Genomic DNA, 17,116 nt, shown 5'->3' on the forward strand with positions numbered 1-17,116 from the left:
TTTGTTTGCCGGCTGTTGAGCTTCATTCAGCGCCGGTTGAGTTCAAACCAAAACCAAACACTCCGGTTCCAGGTTGACCTCTGACCCGAAGCGAGGTCACGTCAGTGTCGGCAGGCCAACGAGGTTCCTCCTGATGGAAACATCTCTGGATGGATTAAAAATGCAGGGGTTTATTTTTAAAAAAAGCATTTTGTTTCAAGTTGAATGATGTGCTGCAGAGAGGAGATGGTGGAACTTGGTGCAGAACTCAATGGACATGTTGGTGCAGGTAAAATGAGAACTTTATTTATCCCGAAGGAAATTGTTGTGCCAGAGTTTCAAATAAAAAAAACATAACAGTAATAGATAATAGTAGAAAGGGGGAAGAATAAGAATACAATGAAAAATGAATTGTCTTCTTAAAAGAAGTGATGGGCAGGTTTTCAAACGGAAACCTTGAGGATTCGGTGTTGAAAAAGTCAAGAACGTCCAACGAAGAAACTCTCCGATCGCCCGAAAAGACACGTTTATCCGTCGTCGTCCAGCAGAGGCTGCTAAGGTGTGTGTCTTTACACCTCAGATGGTTCTCCAAACATCACCAGCGTGTGTGTGGATGGATCTGCTTCGACAGGCCATGAAAGAACAGGAAGAAGCTGTAAACCCTGGAAGGTCAAAAACACACAATTATCACCGGTCCTGATCCAAACTACCACCAAGTGTCAGCAGGAAACACTTCTTTGGTGGTTTCACAGAGGTTCAGGTGAACATGCTCCACCAGGGACGAAGACTGAGGAGCAACTCCATCCTGCTGATTCAGAGAATCGAAAACGGCTTTTACTTACGAGACGGAGGAGCTTTGGCTGAAATACAAAGAGAAGAGAAATAATTCAGCTTTGCCAGAATAGTTTGCAGACAATGTGTCTCAGAGCCTCACACTGGGACAGAGATGTTTGCAGTGAAGAAGCAGCGAGTCAAAGTCAAACATCTGTGTGTGGAGGTCTCTCACCAGACGACTTCTTGACAAAACTCTTGCGAGTCACATTGGTGTTTATGTCGATGCTGGTTTCCTGTGCGATTATGGGGTGGCTGGAATTGACGGCAGGTTTGAGTGTCCAATTAAATGATTAAATGGACGTTTCAGCATCGACCGGGTGTTTTTTCTGACGGAGACGCTACGAAAGTTTGAATTTATCAGAAAAGCAGTCCAATGTTCAGACAGAAATGCTGCAAATTAATCTCAAAGTGAAGGATTATTTCCAGGTGGAAAATTTGAACAGGCAAAAGTGGAAATCGTGGATTTCCTGGATCTTTTCACATCTAGTTCTGCTTTCTCCTTTGCTTTGGAGGGATCTTGAAGCCCAAACAATATAAATCTTAGAAAAAGCTCTTACCAGCCGTCACGCTGGACGTTCCCATGACAAACACAAGTAAAAAAAAAGACATTAATTGTTACCGGTCGCACCTTCAGGTCTGCAGAACCTTCAGACGTTCACGGATTGTTTGAGCTTCCAGGTGGAAGATCAGGTCCTAAATGAAGGGTCGGATGGGAGGAGGGTGGAATAAACCACCGTCTGAGCCAATGAGAATTCAGATTGGCTGATGACGTCACGGATCACCAGGCAAACTCAAATGCTGCGCCTGGAAGCGGAAGTAGAAAAACGACGCAGTTGTTTTTATCCACTTTATGAGGCGATTTCAAGACAAATACGATTTATGTCCAGTTTCTCGACTACTTGTTGTTCCGAAGTCATATTGTAACTTACTGATCAAAGTTTAAAAGTATATTTGCTCTGCAAATATAGGTTGTAAAACTGTTTCCACAAATATTTTGCTGCATTAAATACTTGAAAGTAAATGTTTCCATTCCTTCTTTTTATTGAATGTGTGTCACAATTTGTGAATTCGAAATCAGGAAATCTTAAAATGCAGAAGCCGGAACAGAAACCACTTTCTTTTTCAGCCTCTGCGACTGAACTTCTAATAAGTTATCGATCAAAATCATGTTCTGTCAGGAATCGTATTGATTTTCCGGAAAATGAAATTTTCTCATTAGTTTTATTTGAGTTTACGTTTTAGTTTACACATGAAGACATGTCGTATTTGCACTCAGGAAATGTCTGACACTTTATAACAAGGTTTGGGACTCGTTTTGGTTTTTGCGACCGTTCGGCTAATTCGACTCTAGTTTTTACGTCAGTTTTTTTTCTACAGCTGTGCTGGCGGGAGTTTCCTCTCACGCTGTATTGTATAAGAAAAAGAAAATTAAAGACGACTCAAACAAGGCGAACTTGCGTATTCCTTCCGAAACATGGAAAGCAAAGAAGCTGCAAACTTAAACGCAACACGGTTTGTCGCGCTGCAGTGAAATCTAGTTTCTCACAGGAACTGCGAAGCCAAAACATTGAGGAAGAAAATGGATTTGATCGCGTTTGTCCACAACCACACTGTCTGCTTATCTCTTCCCTTTAAGGTTAAAAAGCGGTTTACGCAAACACTTTCATGCAGATCTCAGAGAAAACATGTGGCTTCCTTGTGATTGAATTTCCAGAGTGTGTGTTTGTGCGTCAGCCTCTGACAGATGATATCACGATCAAATATCACAACGTGACGGATAAACCTGCTTACAAAGCTGGACTTTTGCACGGTTTCTGTGCAGACGCTGGTTTTATGTGGTGCTTTGCGTGCGTTTTCCAGTGTTTTTTTTTGCTGTGGCGCCCCCTAGAGGCCACAGCGTGTAACTGCAACAAAAAAAAATCCAAAGACAAAAAAACAAACAAAAAAAACACTTGAAGTTTCACTTCTTGTGTCCGAGCTGGAAGCAGAACTCTTTTTCAGTTTTCTCTTTCTTTTTCTGGGGGGGCTCAGGGTGAAACTCGATAAAGAAGTTCCCTTTCGTTGGAAGAGGAACTCAACTGCATGAACTCGACCCGTGAAAGAGTTTCTGTGATTCTTCTACCAACAAATCTAGAGGCCTTGAGCTCCGTCTCTTCTCTCCTTAATTTCCTTCCCCTTTCAAAACGCTGCCGGTCATTTCACTGAGTTACTGAAACGCTAGCGCTACCTTGGCAACCCCTGCGCTAACCGCTTTTACGACCGCTCAATAAACTGCCACGTTAAAGCGCATCTGGACCACCTTGAAACACACAGTGTCGCCGTGGCAACATGAGTTCATTGTCCGGTCGGACGCAGCCCGGTTTGTCCGGAAGCCTAAAAGACAACATTTCGGCATTTGGACTTTATTTTTCTTTTTTTTTTCAAAACTGCCCCCATGAGACCCCAAAAATTGTGCATCTCTGGCTCGTCTTCAGTCGGAATTCGACTCTTTGAAAAACGGGTCCGGATGTCGGATGATTTCTGTCCCACGATCTGAAAAATTATTTGCGCCTTTGCCACTTCCTGCTGTGACTTCCTGTAGATCGAAAAATGAACCCTCTGAACACGTAAGTCATGTAAGGACGAACGCCGGTTTTACGACCGAATCGGTCACTCGTCGATACATTCGAACGAATCCGCTCCGTTCCGTGGAAGTGAACCGTTCGTCCGATCGGTCATCCCGTTAACAAGGGTTTCCCAACCAGAGATCATCAGGTGTGGCGTGGAAAAATGCCCACTTTCACCCGATTGGTCCGAAAATTATTTATCCAACGCAAATAATGTGTCTTCCTATGTCTATGTGGGCAGCGTGTCCATTCCATGGCAACGAGTAGTGAATGAACCTGTGCGTCTGTGTGTCAGAGTGATTAGTGACGCTTTGCGTGATACATTTTTAAAATAAAAAGTACTTATATCTGCGTAAACAAACAGGCAGCGTTGTTGGAAACTAGCAAGACGAGTGAGAAAGCAGTGAAAGCTGCTATAAAGTTGCTCGTCTCTGAATCCAAACAGCAAAACATTAATACGACCTGCCGGAAAAATCATTGGAGAAGAAAAGCTCGGCTCTGGCGATGATGAAGAAATAGCCAGTTCTCTCAAATAATACCATTTTCAGACATATTGATGACATGTCTTTGGATATTCTGGAAAAAAGTGTTCTGGAAAAGTTGCACATCAGTGGGAAATTTGCATTGCAACTTAACAAATCCACAAATATTAGATATATTAGATTTCACACTCAGTAAATTGAGACTACGGTTTCATTCTTATTCGTTAAAAAATGTTTTTGACATATATATTTGGTGGTGTGCTGTGTGATTTTACTCAAAAAAGGTTGGGAAACACTGATGTAAAAGATGGGTGCCGAACCGAATCACTATTAGAGCTGAGCGGCATTCAATGCAGATAATAAAAATCTCAGAATGCTCTGCTGGTACAATATTAGACGACGCTGCGAAAACAGAAACCGAGACAAGAACAAGGATCTGGACGCAAAGTAGAAGAGATGAAAAGCGGTTTGGTTTCACATCGTTTTCTTTATGCATTTTTTCCTGCTGCTCCGAGACACAAACTTGAACGGTTTCACAACCGTTCAAGAATATTCTGATTAGTTAATGGGTTGATTGTTATTTTCATTTTTTATTTTTTTACATTTATTATTCGCCTGCGGACAAATGTTAGTGTTAAAATGTAATTCAGAAGGCTGCAAATAAAAAGAGGCACACAATTTTTATTTAATCTTTATTTGAGAGATGAATGTGTTTTTTTAATTGAATTTCGATTTTGCATATGTGTAATATTAAGTTATACATTGTATAATAGTATTATGTTTGCAGATGACATCGTGTTTTTAAGTTTTTAAATTCACCTGTCAATCACAGGCTCAGCTGTCAATCACAGGCTCTGCTGTCAATCACAGGCTCAGCTGTCAATCAAAGGCTCACCTGTCAATCACAGGCTCAGCTGTCAATCACAGGCTCAGCTGTCAATCACAGGCTCAGCTGTCAATCACAGGCTCAGCTGTCAATCAAAGGCTCAGCTGTCAATCACATGCAGAAACCCCAGTGTTCACCCCATGGTGAACCTGCAGAGCACTCTTCTAGCACCATGGAGCTAAAAAGTAATGTGCACATGCCAGCGGGTACCTGGTGGTGCTTAGCTAGTTGCTAATCAGCTAGCGTCCGCTTTATTGCTCCACGTCTGCTTGGTGTTGGTTTTGGAGGTGGACCGTGAAAAAGCCAGAGCGCCGTCCGGGTTTCAGGATTATGGCGAGGAAAGTTTACTGACACGGATGGAGTCACGTAGCCTTCGCCGTGACCTTTGAGTTATTGCTGGCATCCACTTCCACTTCTGTCTGACCCTCTTCCTGTCCATTCACACTTAACACAGTTCCACTTTTTTTTTTTATAACAAAAACACGAGTCTCCCAAGCCTGGAAAACTTTAGCGAAGGAATAAACATCTGACTGTTTATACCGTAATCCGTAAGAGGGGACGAAGAACATTCACCCGAACTCCTCCTCGCCCGGCACAGCGAAGCTCAAAAACTCTAAATACTAACAAACGGAGCTAAAAGTAGCTTGAAATGCTGCTAATGTTTATGCAAAGATGGCTGTGGCTGTTACAGAAGCGCAACGCAGGAGAACTTTCACAACTTTTATCTGATATTTACAAACAAATGTCACCTCCAGAGAGCAGAAGTCATGGCTTTGCAACGAGCACGCTGACACATGAAGGTCACGATATGGTTAGCTTAGCAATCCCGACACCGTGAGATGTCTCTCCGGCGCGGAAACGACGATAAAAAGCCGCGACGATTGATCGATCGATCGCTTTCACAGCCGGGTTTAGCCTTACGTCAACGTGTAACGCGCTGACGAAAACAAACTCGGAAGGTGTCGGCATCTTCAAACCGACCCCTGCCCACGGAGGAAACCGGGTTGAAGGGAAAAAATATTGTTCGGGGTCACGTTAGAAGCTCAGCCCGGAGGAGGTGCCGGTGGGAACTTCTTGTCGGCTGGAACCCCAACGTCTTATTATCTGAGAAGGTGCACATCAGGCTACAGTGGCGTCCTGATGTAATCGGCATTTAAACATCGGCGATGTTCTCCAGCGCCCGGTTCCTTTCCATCCCGACGATGGTCCCCGCCACGCTGCTGCACTTCGACCCGGTGCTGCTGTCGGTGGAGCGATCCTTCCCCTTGGCGCCCTGCTCGTCCCCGTCGTCCGCCAACGCCGCCCTGTAGACCCCCGACAGGCTCTTCCTGAACCTCCGGCTGGCGTTCATCCCCAAGCAGAAGTAGAGCAAGGGATTGACGCAGCTGTTGAAGTAAGCCACGCCTTTGGCTACCGGCTGCCACATCTTCAGCACGGCGTTCTTTCTGTCCACCATCTTCACCAGCAGGAGGCAGTGGTACGGCCCCCAGCACAGGAAGAAGGCGACCACCAGGCAGGCTAATATCCGAAGGGGGCGGGACTTCTTGGACAGTCGGGTGCGGCGGATCCCGACCCCGGCGCAGATGTAGCAGACCAGGATGACCAGGAAGGGTAGGAGGAAGCCGCACAGGAAGCGGATGGAGTAAAGGGCCAGTTTGACCGGGTTGACGCCCTCCCCGGAATCCTTTATCTCCATCGAGCACTTGCTCTCGTTGCGCTTCCCTTCGATGATGTGGCGGTAGAAGAAATACGGAGAGCTGAAGGCGATGGCAACCGCCCAGACGCAAGTGGCTACTAGCCTGGCGCCCCAGAGGGTTCGCCGGCGCTTCGCGAACATCGGCAGCCAAACGCAAAGCGCCCGGTCCAGGCTGATCACCGCCAGCAGGAAAACAGAGCAGAACATGTTGGCGTACTTGAAGAAGCCGTTCAGCTTGCAGAGGAGCGAACCGAAGGGCCAGTAGTCGAAGAAGATCTTCTTGATGACGGAGGAGATGCGCGAGAAGCAGAAGACCAGGTCGGCGATGGCCAAGTTGACCAGCCAGACGTTGGTGACGTTTGGCTGAAGGAAAAGAAACAAAAGCACCAAAAAAAATTGATATTGGAGAGAAACCAGGCAGGAACGGGAGGGAGCTAACGCATATGCTAATGCTTCATTAGCGCCGATGCTTCATTTTTCTGAGGGGGTTCCTCAAATATTTGCCATTCATCCATTTATTTATTTTCTAGATTCGTATCGAAGCCGAAACCCCGTTTGCCTTCCGTGAACCGCGTTTCCGAAATGGAAATAACAAAAAAAAAATATCCGTCTTAACCTTTAGCTTGAAACTCGCCATCCAGATGACCACCAGGTTCCCGGGGATTCCGAGCACGATGGTCACCGTGTAGAAGATGATGGTGATGTTTTCCATGATGGCCTCGACGTCCACCGTCGTCCCCCGACCGCCGTCGGAGGACCGCTTGGGAAGGAGCTCCAGGGAGGAGTTGGGAAGCATGGTGTTACTGGAACGCAGAAAAAAATGAATTTGAACAGAACTTATTGCGGTGAGGTGCAGACAGCGGAGGCAGGAGAGCCCGTGCCTCACCTGCCAAGCTTGGGAATAAGAATTGTTAAATAAAAAAAAAAAGTCAATGGTTATATCTATTAGTGATTTGCACTGTAAAGGTATTTTCATTGAACTTCACCAGTTTTGCATTTTATTCAAAATGGCTGGATTTTCTGATTTACTGTTCAAATACCGCGAAGAGACGTGCCGTGAGGCGGACGATTGTTGAGCCTCAACTGACTGCTAGCGTCCTTTGCACTCAGACCGGGTTGCTGTCTCTTTTTGTGTCGATATCGAAATGTTTAAACTCTTTTTCTGGATGGACAACATCTCAAATGTGTCAGCAGCTTTATGTGTTTTACGAGTTTCTTGCTGAGCGATCATAAAACAACCGCCAAGAGCCACTAAGTGAGGCACGCAGTTCCCCTGCCTCATGGTAGGGGGCGCTCATGATTCCAGGGATTCTTCTTGCAACTTCGATTCTTGCAAATCTGATTTTGATAAAGTCAGTGCCTCACAAGCCTTCAACCTCAGCGCACGTCACTGACTTCATGTAAAAGGGTAGAAAAATATACCACATTTTCCAGATTATTGGGCGCACCTGAGTATAAGCCGCACTAAGTAACTAAGTAAATCTATGTGTGCGTATATCGGGCGCACTTGTCTATAAGTCAAAGGTGTTTACATTTTAACATGAGATAGTTAAGCAGGTTTCCTTACTGTGCACATGACAATAAATTAATCTTAACGTCCAAAAATAAATACTGGAAATTCTTTTTTCCGAGCAGCGCCTGTAACATGACGGATGAAAAAGATGAATAATAGATAATACGACGCATCCATTTTCCATCCCTGCTATCTCGGTCTTCCTCCTGCGCACTGAAACCGTTAAACTTGTCTTCTTCGGTCCGGAAATGACGGTAAATATGCAATATATGCAATATTCAGAACTGTGCAATATTTCATTTCATAACAGCTACACTACAATTTTTCCTTTTATCATACTATTGCACACTCCTTACCTCACTTGTTTACTAAGACACTTTATAGTTCCACTGAGACACTTTATAGTTTATTGTTTATTTTTATTTCTAATTCTGCCTTTTTCTTTTTATTATTTATTACTGTTATATTTTCTGTAACTTTAGCACAACCATTTCCTTCGGGATTAATAAAGTTGTTCTTATCTTATCTTATATTAAAAGAAAACTTGAAAAAGAGGAAACGTTTGTGGTCAAAAGGTTCTGCGCAGGAATAAACTTGGGACATAAAATTAAAATAAAAGTGTATTTTTGGTGAGACATTGACGAGTCGCCAGGTGAGTCACTGTGTGTGTGTGTGTGTGTGTGTGTGTGTGTGTGTGTGTAATCCTCAGATGCAATGAACCCTCCGTCAACTGGAAAGATTATTATGGTTATTTCTGCTCATTTTCATTCAAATTTGTCCACAAAGTTTCAAGAGAAAAAAAAACAATCATTGACATAAATAAACAATAATAATAAATAGTAAATAAGTTCCAAATACTGAGATAAATAATTATGCCTCTTCTCATCAATGAACCTCTTTTTTGCTCATGTTTACATGATTTATTGTAAATATTTAGACAGTTTGGGTCATAGTTTATTCAATTTAATTTAATCAAATTTAATTTAATTTTATTTTATTCTATTTTAGCTACAAAGCCCAATTCCAATGAAGTTTGGATGTTGTGTAAAACATAAATAAAAACAGAATATGATGATTTCCAAGTCATTTTCAACCAACATTCTGTTGAATTCACCCGTAAGACAAGATATTCAATGTTCAAACTCATAAAGTTTAATGTTTTTTGCAAATATTCAGTCGCTTTTAATTCAATGCCTGCAAAACACCTTCCTAAAAAAACTGGGGAAGTTGAGGAATGTTCAAAAAAGACCTGTTTGAATCATTTTACGGGTGAATTGTGTCATTTTTGGGTTAAAAACAGGCATATTTTTGATCTGAGTCTAAATTTAAAATGAAAAACACTACATTTCTCCTTTTTGATAATAAAATGATTCACACGGATTCATAATGTTAGTGTCATTTTCCCGTTCAAGCGTTTGGAATTGAGGAATTCAAAGTGAGCTTTTATCGGTGAATAATATTTAATGTTTCAAATGAATTTAGATGTGTGTTTTTTTTCCCCAGACAGGATTATTCCTCATTTTATGTGGTGTTCAAATATGAAATGCATGATTTTGGTAAAAACTTTATATTAGTGTTCTGTTAAAACATGTCTTTGTGTAAAGCATTCGACCACCTGGGCAAGAAAAGACAAGAGCAGATCATAACTTTTATCAATTTGAACAGATCAAACAAATAATATCAGTGATATTATTGATTAAGGGCCATATGAATCCTTGTTTTATCAAAAAAGAGAAATGCTGTGTTTTTCATGATTTCAAATTTAGACTCAGATCAGAAATGCAAACGGATCAAACTGGATCTTATTTTTGATTTTATAACATTTTGAACACGGGCTACTTTTGGCCCGCAGGCCGGACTTTGGACGTTCCTGTTTTATACCCAGTAAACACACAAACCATCAAAACTGTAATTTTTTCAGGGAAGGAGCCAGAACAGCAGAAGGATAAAGGCAATAATATTAATATAATGTGATAAAAGTCATAAAATTGCGGAAATACAGTTGTAATGGATCAGGATGAAGATTTAATTACATGAAAATAAAATACGAGAGAAATCCTTCTTGATACTTCTATTAATCTCATTATATTATATTATATTATTTCCACATTCTCATCAAAGCAATATTAATAAAATAAAATAAAATAAAATAGGCTCCACCATCCCCCGGTAGATGGATGGATAAGATAATATAATATGATTAAATTTAATTTCATTTCATTTCATTTAATGTAATATAATTTAATTTGAGCAAACAATAACAGATAATAACAATAAAATGATATTAAAACATGTAAGAAATTAATTGAAGTAAACTGAAGTGAATAAAAATAAATTTTAAATACTATTTACTTTGTCAAAGAGGCCAGCCTTCTTTTTAATTTTTACAATCATCATGGTTTCCTACCTGGCGCTCGAGTTATTGCAGCGCTGACTTCGGCCGCCGGTCTCTGGGCTCCGGTGTTTACAAGAAGCTGGTCCTCAATGGAGTGTCATTGCGCCATTGCCATTCTGCCAACACACACACACACACACACACACACACACACTTCCTCTTTCTTGCTCCCTTCTAGTGTCTAACACTAAATCGGAGCCGCTTCTGTTTTTTTTTTCTCATAAGTCTTGATGTCACCATCTCTGTCAGTCCTGTCATGTCACCACACACACACACACACACACACACACACACACACACTCTTGAACACACACACACACACATCTGGAAAGCACAAAATTCCCCCAAATCGGGCCAATGACCTCTGTTTATCATCAAAACCACTGGAGGTTCTTGATCCCACTGGTGGATTTATTTATGCTCCTTGTTTATATTTTCCCAAAACATAAACGCGACACAGCTTTCGATCTTAGCCTGAAAGCTCACAGGGTTGGTTTCTGACCTCTGTCCTCCTTCTGCCCTCCGTCCTCAGATGAAACCACTGCATTCTCCATCTTTCAGCACCTTCTTCTCCATCTTCACGTCCCTCGGCCGGAAAGGGTGTTTTTGGCGCCCCCTAGTGGCGGAGACGGCGAATGACACGTGGAAGCCGGCCGGCGGAACGGGCTAGGCCACGTTAGCGAATTGTTGAATCAGGAGTCGCGCGTTTGCTCATATCGAAACCATCTTTTTTATATTTTTTGGCATTTTATTTTCCCCGGTTTCTACTTCTTCGCGTAGTTGATGAATCGGGAAATTGTCCTCTGGTTCCTGTTTGGTTTGATTGAAACGCATTGCCAAACTCTTCAAACCGCTACTTCTGCTTTATTTCTTTCTAAATTCATCACCTCCTCGGTTCCAGGGGATTCCTCAAGCGGTACGACAGATGGGAGACGGACCATCTGCTGACCCAAATGGTGCGGTCGTAAATGCTCTCAAGACAGCGGAGATGGTGGTGGACTTCACCCTCCCCTGTCCTCCTGAGGGACACTTCAAGTTGGACCTCAAGCAGGAGCTGGACATCAGCTCAGGAAAGGATGATCTTCCTCAGGCAGTTAAAGAACCTGCCAAATGCGATGATGGTACACTTCTACATTTCCTGTAACATCTTGTCTTTCAGCCAGAATGAAAGGAAAGGTTTGCAAGACAGACCAGCAATGCTGTTTGGACTAGAAACAGAAACTTTGACCAAAAGACAGGAGGCAGAGCTGGAGGGCGCAGAGATGAAGATGAGTTTCGTTTTGGGAGTGACCAGATGGACAGGATCAGGAATGAGTCCATCAGAGGGACGGCATGTTAGATGTTTTGGTGAGAAGGTCAGAGAAGCCAGACTGAGATGGTTGGGTCATGGACAGAGGAGGGAGTGAATATATTGGTAGACGGATGCTGGAGTTGGAGGTCTAGAGGAAGACCAAAGAGAAGATTTATGGACATAGTGAGGGAGGATATGTAGGTGTGAGAGAGGAGGATCCAGAGAAAATGGTGAGATGGAGAAGGTGGATTGGCTGTGGAGACCCTCAAAGGGAAAAGCTCAAAGGAGAAGAATTTGTCACGGGGGGTGCAGGACATGTATGACTAAGACAAAGTGATGACTGAGATGGTTTGGACATGAACACTCCTCTGTTCATGTCCAAACCATGATGAAGATCTGGTTAGAAGGTTGCTGAAGGTGGAGCTGCCAGGCAGGAGGTCCAGAGGAAGACCAGAGAGAAGATGTATGGACCTGGTGAGACAGGATATGAAGGTAGATGGTTGAGAGAGGAGGATCCAGAGATTCGGGTTAGATGGAGAAGGTGGATTCGCTGTGGAGACGCCTGAAGAGAAAAGCCCAGAGGAGAAGAAAACATCTTGTCTGTTTCGCAACGTCAACAAAAGCAAATTCCTCACAGTTGTAAAATTACTTGGCGATTAAAGCATTTCTGATTCCGACTCCCGGGGCAGATTCATCCTTGTCCGAATTCCCTTTTGCACCAGAAGAGAGCAGCAACACTCAGAGAACTGAGATGTGACACACACACACACACACACACACACACACACACACACACACACACACACACACACACACACACGTCGAATGCACTGCTTCTCAAACAGTGTGAGACCCCAGGGAACATGTTTGTTTTTGCTGGACTGAAGCTGCTCATCAATTTGAAGTAATTATTATTTTTAATCAATTGATTTGATTTTTATTTTATTTTCCAGTATCAAAAGGTCAAAAGATGTTGATGGTTTAATTTTTTTGTTACATTTTAGGCAAATTGATGCACTCAAATATTTTCTGTTACAGACTAAAAAAAACAATGTTAATAAAGTTATTCTTTGTTGTAAGCTGATCTTTTTTATAATGTAAATAAGGACGCAATGCAGACGTGTACATACAAGAATTTTATAGACAAATTATACAATTTATAGTAATTATTAAAAAGCATCGCTTTACTGTGAAGTTTTTCCATTTAATAGCGACTGAATGAATGAAATAAATCATCTTTATTCATTCATTCCCCAGCATGTTGTTGTCATCCGTGAGCCAATCCCAGGCTGACCTCCGGGCGAGAGGCGGAGCTTCACCTGGATGCATCACCTGTCAATCAAATTCCGCAACGAACGCGAAGGAGATGGTGCTGGACTTCAGGAAACCCTCCTGAAGATGTGGACATTGTGGACGAGTGCAAGTACCTGCTGTCCCAGAAGGGTCTTCCTCAGGAGACTCGGCTCCTTCGGTGTCAGCAGATCTAGATGTTTGATCTCCCATCTCACCTGTGGCCGTCAAACTCCCGACTGTGATCAAATAAATATCATGTTTCGAGTAATATCTTCTCTTCTGGTATGTTCGCTCGACAGGATACGCAGCGGCAGGCCGACCCGTCCGGGCCTGCCTGGGCCCGAGGGGATCTTCTCATGGTGGGGGGGGCCTGCACCGGCTTGACGTCGGCGTGGGAGATGAACGTCCGGCGCCGGAGGCTCACAAACCGAGATGGTTGATGAGCTGTGGTTCCAAGTGGAATCGCTACCTTGAAAGGAGAAGAAAAAGGCTGGTGTGAAAATGCCCTTCGGGGTTGGAGTGGAGGGAGTGGAGCAGGAATCCCTGGTGGTCCTGCAGCGAAGGAGGAGGAATGAACCTCCACAAATGAGGACGTTCAAGTCCAGAAACATCAATGAGAACTTAGAATCGGGTGGATTCACGCAAGCAATAAATATTTAACAGCTATCGGGAATAAAAATGCAGAAAATGATGGCTAGTCTGCCCTCTAGTGGACACACAAGGAATTACAAATGGAGACTTTACAAATGCGAGTACTACATCAAAGGGTGAACTACGGTTACAAGTACTACTTGACCAGAAGAACTACAGTACAGTACAGGTACTACTTCATAGGAAGAACTACAAGTAGAAGTACAACTTCAAAGGGGGAACGTTTAGTCCAAGCACTACAACTTCAAAGGGAAAACTACAAGTAAAAGTACTAGTCCAAAGGGTGAACTATGAGTACAAGTACTACTACAAAGGGAGAACACATACAAGTACTGCTACTTCAAAGGGGGAACTACGGTTACAAGTACTACTCGACCAGAAGAACTACGAGTACAGGTACTACTTCATAGGAAGAACTACAAGTAGAAGTACAAGTTCAAAGAGAGAACTACAAGTGCAAGTACAAGTACTACTCCAAAGGGTGAAATATGAGTACAAATACAAGTACTACTACAAAGGGAGAACATGTACAAGTACATCTACTTCAAAGGGAAAAGTACAAGTACAAGTTCTACTACTTCAAAGGGAAATGCACAAGAACAAGCATGACCACTTCAAAGGGAGAACGACAAGTACAAGTACTACTTCAAAGGGAAAAGTACGAGTACAAGCCATGTTACACCTGAGAAAACAATCCTAATGTATATAACTGACATTAAAATTCGATAAGGCTACATCACTTTAACAGAAACTCCGCAAAAAATAAATGACATTCAGAAGGAAAACAAAGAAGTCGTGTTTTTTTCCTAAAACGGTTTAAATGATCTGCTTAATCATTTCTTATTTCATCGTGTGACATCATTTCGGGGTGAAGCAACAAGCCAGCACTACCAGCATTCACCTCCATTATGTCAATAATAAGGAGTACAGTCATGGTGGCTGTGAGTGTGTGTGAGTGTGTGTGTGTGAGTGTGTGATGAAACATCCCTCACAAAGACTCAGCATTCCTTTTGAAAAAGTGCTGAGTCATTTCACCATCAGCAGAACAAGTCAATGAAGATCTGATTCAGGGCTGAGAGGGTTCATCTTCACAGACAGATTCAAAAGAACCAGAAATTTTAAATAGATAACAAAAAAAAAACAAACATCTCCGTGTTTGGGTTTGGTGCTCAAACCATGCTAATGCGGGTGTTGCTAGAAAGCATGCAAGCTAACATCCCCGTTAACTTATTCGGTTTGTTTACGCTTACAGTAAGTCTGACGGCACATTCAATGGAGGGCCGTCCAACCTCACGAATCAATGATAATATTCACAATCAAGGAGATCAAGAAGGTTGAGGATTTCAGGTACTTGTGGTCCACAGCCCAGAGCGTAGGAGTGTGGAAAAGAGGTGAAGAGGTGGATTCAGGGGGCTGGAAGGGGTGGAGAAAAGTGTCAGGGGTACCAAGAGATAGAAGAACCTCAGCCAGAATGAAAGGAAAGGTGGAAGAGACAGTGGTGAGATGATCTGTAAACGGTAGCAAAGTGGACCAGGACTTGTATGCTTGACACAACCTACAAGGAGATCGGCTGCTACTGTCCATGAACCAATCAACAAGAGGAACAGCATGCTCAATCCACAAAGTAGCGAGGGTACAAAAGCCGAACCGGGAAGTAGCAAAAGTCCACTGTCATCAATAAATTCAACTTGTTTTGCTTTAGCAACAGGAACCAAAAGAACATGCTGCAGAGATCGTGACCTTTGTCAGCGGGGTCATCGGGGGTCACAACATGACCCGTTTTTGCTGAATCAAAACTGGATTTCCCGGAAATTGCAGCTGTTGTGACTCGGGATTCATTCATTTTGGACGAATCCCGCCGGTCTTACCGATGGTGAGTATTCACCTGAAGTACATTTAATCACCTCAAAAGTTCGGAAAAGCCAAAACACCAGATCAGATTAGGGTGCTCGGACGCGGCGGGCGCGTCAGGAACCAGTCACGGTCTGGTCTCGCTGACGTCCCCCCGGCATCGCCTGTCACAGGAAGTCTGGATGACTAATCATCAAGCATGTCATCTTAGCTCGGAGAGTGAATGTCTCCCCTGCGGCGTTCGCAAAGTAAACATTCCTGAGTTCATCCACTTTCCGAGAGCGGAAAAACAATTATTTGGCATGATGGGAATTTTTTTGGCAGGATGGGAAATATGTGCAAGATTAGATAAAAAGTGAAAAAATTAATGTTTTGAAATAAGCACTACTGGAATGTTGCACTAACACGAATATATCCAATTCCATTATCAAAGATGTAAAATATGTTTAAAAAATGGGATGACGTGACACACTTAGCGTTAGCATTGATTCAGCAGGCTCACCGCTCCCCCTACTGGCCGTGACCGGAACTGCACGCAGGAGCTTGTTTACAGCAAATAAATTAAATTAAATTAAAAAGAAATAAATAAAGTAATAAATTGGAAATAGGATGAATAATGGTAACACTTGCAGGAAAATAAAAAGAAGGAGAAAAAAGACGATAAACCTGGAATTTGTTTCAGAATGGCGACAAGATCATTTGTAGAAAGATGAATATTTAAAAGTTGCGTTGCGATTCACCAAAGACACAAACAGTAAATCAACAAAATCACTAATTTCAACAATCATATTCAATATAATCCAATACAATCACAATTTCAACAACGTTAACATGGAACAACAGCGAGAACCGCATTAGCCGAGGGATCTTTTCCACATTATTTCGTAAATTTTATAGACAGCAAAGTGGACCAGGACATGTATGCTCAGAGCGAGAGTTCAGGTATCTTCATTCAGCAAAGGCGATCTCATATTTTATAAAAATATTAGTATACTTTTGACTGTTTTTTTTCCTCTTGGGCAAGAATATGGCTATTTCATCACGAAAAAAAAAAGCAAAATAATGCAAAAAAAATAAAGAATGAAAAATCGGGAAAACCGAATTACGAATAAAACACCCCTAAGTAGCGAGGGTCCACTGTACACTTACTTCCGCCACATTTTGTCAAAAAAGTAAATTTATAATAAATGTCAATTTACAAAGATTAAGTGATAATTAGTGATTTCAGTCGTAGACTGATACCCCCAAGGAGCTCCACTGAACGCCACAGGAGGTCTTTCCTACCTGAGGCTATCAGACTTTTTAATTCCTCTTCCTTCAGCCGAAGGGAATATTCAAATGTTTGTACTTTTTAGACCTTAAAACACTTGATAGCCTTAACTTGACACTTTATATTTTATTGTATTTCTTATTCTCCCTCCTTCCTACTATTATCTATTATTGTTATGTTTTGCTTGAAACTCCGGCACAACAATTTCCATCGGGATAAATAAAGTTGTTCTTATCTTATAAATACATCTAATGTGTATCTCCTTGAGAAGATTCTTTAGATGCACTACATACGCACACATGTATAAGACTCTGCTGGGTCCTTCTTTGAACTATTTTTATCTAAACTGTATTTCCTCCCGGTCGAGTG

General features: G+C 42.4%; 1 protein-coding gene and 1 long non-coding RNA gene across 3 annotated transcripts; both read right to left on the reverse strand.

Moving 5' to 3' along the window:
• Window positions 1–263: 263 nt before the first annotated feature.
• LOC147219620 (uncharacterized) lies at window positions 264–1,482 on the reverse strand. 2 transcript variants are annotated; one of them, XR_015108038.1, is made up of 3 exons: window positions 1,442–1,482; window positions 822–839; window positions 264–641 (listed from the first exon to the last, which is right to left on the reverse strand). It is a non-coding gene; the product is annotated as an uncharacterized LOC147219620 (long non-coding RNA). The 2 variants fall into 2 exon arrangements; XR_015108039.1 differs by lacking the exon at window positions 1,442–1,482 and adding an exon at window positions 986–1,291.
• Window positions 1,483–4,579: 3,097 nt separating this feature from the next.
• On the reverse strand, window positions 4,580–10,551 carry LOC147219621 (C3a anaphylatoxin chemotactic receptor). Its single transcript, XM_086171482.1, has 3 exons — window positions 10,404–10,551; window positions 7,100–7,286; window positions 4,580–6,846 (listed from the first exon to the last, which is right to left on the reverse strand). The coding sequence occupies exons 2-3, from the start codon at window positions 7,277–7,279 to the stop codon at window positions 5,941–5,943; spliced, it is 1,086 nt and encodes a 361-aa protein (XP_086027608.1). The 5' UTR covers window positions 7,280–7,286; window positions 10,404–10,551; the 3' UTR covers window positions 4,580–5,940.
• Between the last annotated feature and the right edge of the window lie 6,565 nt (window positions 10,552–17,116).

This window comes from Fistularia commersonii, chromosome 24 (genome assembly GCF_037954325.1).
Source record: "Fistularia commersonii isolate RoL2024-O1a breed Wild chromosome 24, RoL_Fcom_v1.0, whole genome shotgun sequence".
In the NCBI taxonomy this organism is placed as follows: domain Eukaryota; kingdom Metazoa; phylum Chordata; class Actinopteri; order Syngnathiformes; family Fistulariidae; genus Fistularia; species Fistularia commersonii.

Coding starts and splice junctions, on each gene's coding strand:
- LOC147219621 (XM_086171482.1), bottom strand. CDS start 7,279: ATGCTTCCCAACTCCTCCCTGGAGCTCCTTCCCAAGCGGTCCTCCGAC. Junction 6,847..7,099: donor TGGCGAGTTTCAAGCTAAAG/GTTAAGACGGAT, acceptor CTTTTCCTTCAG/CCAAACGTCACCAACGTCTG.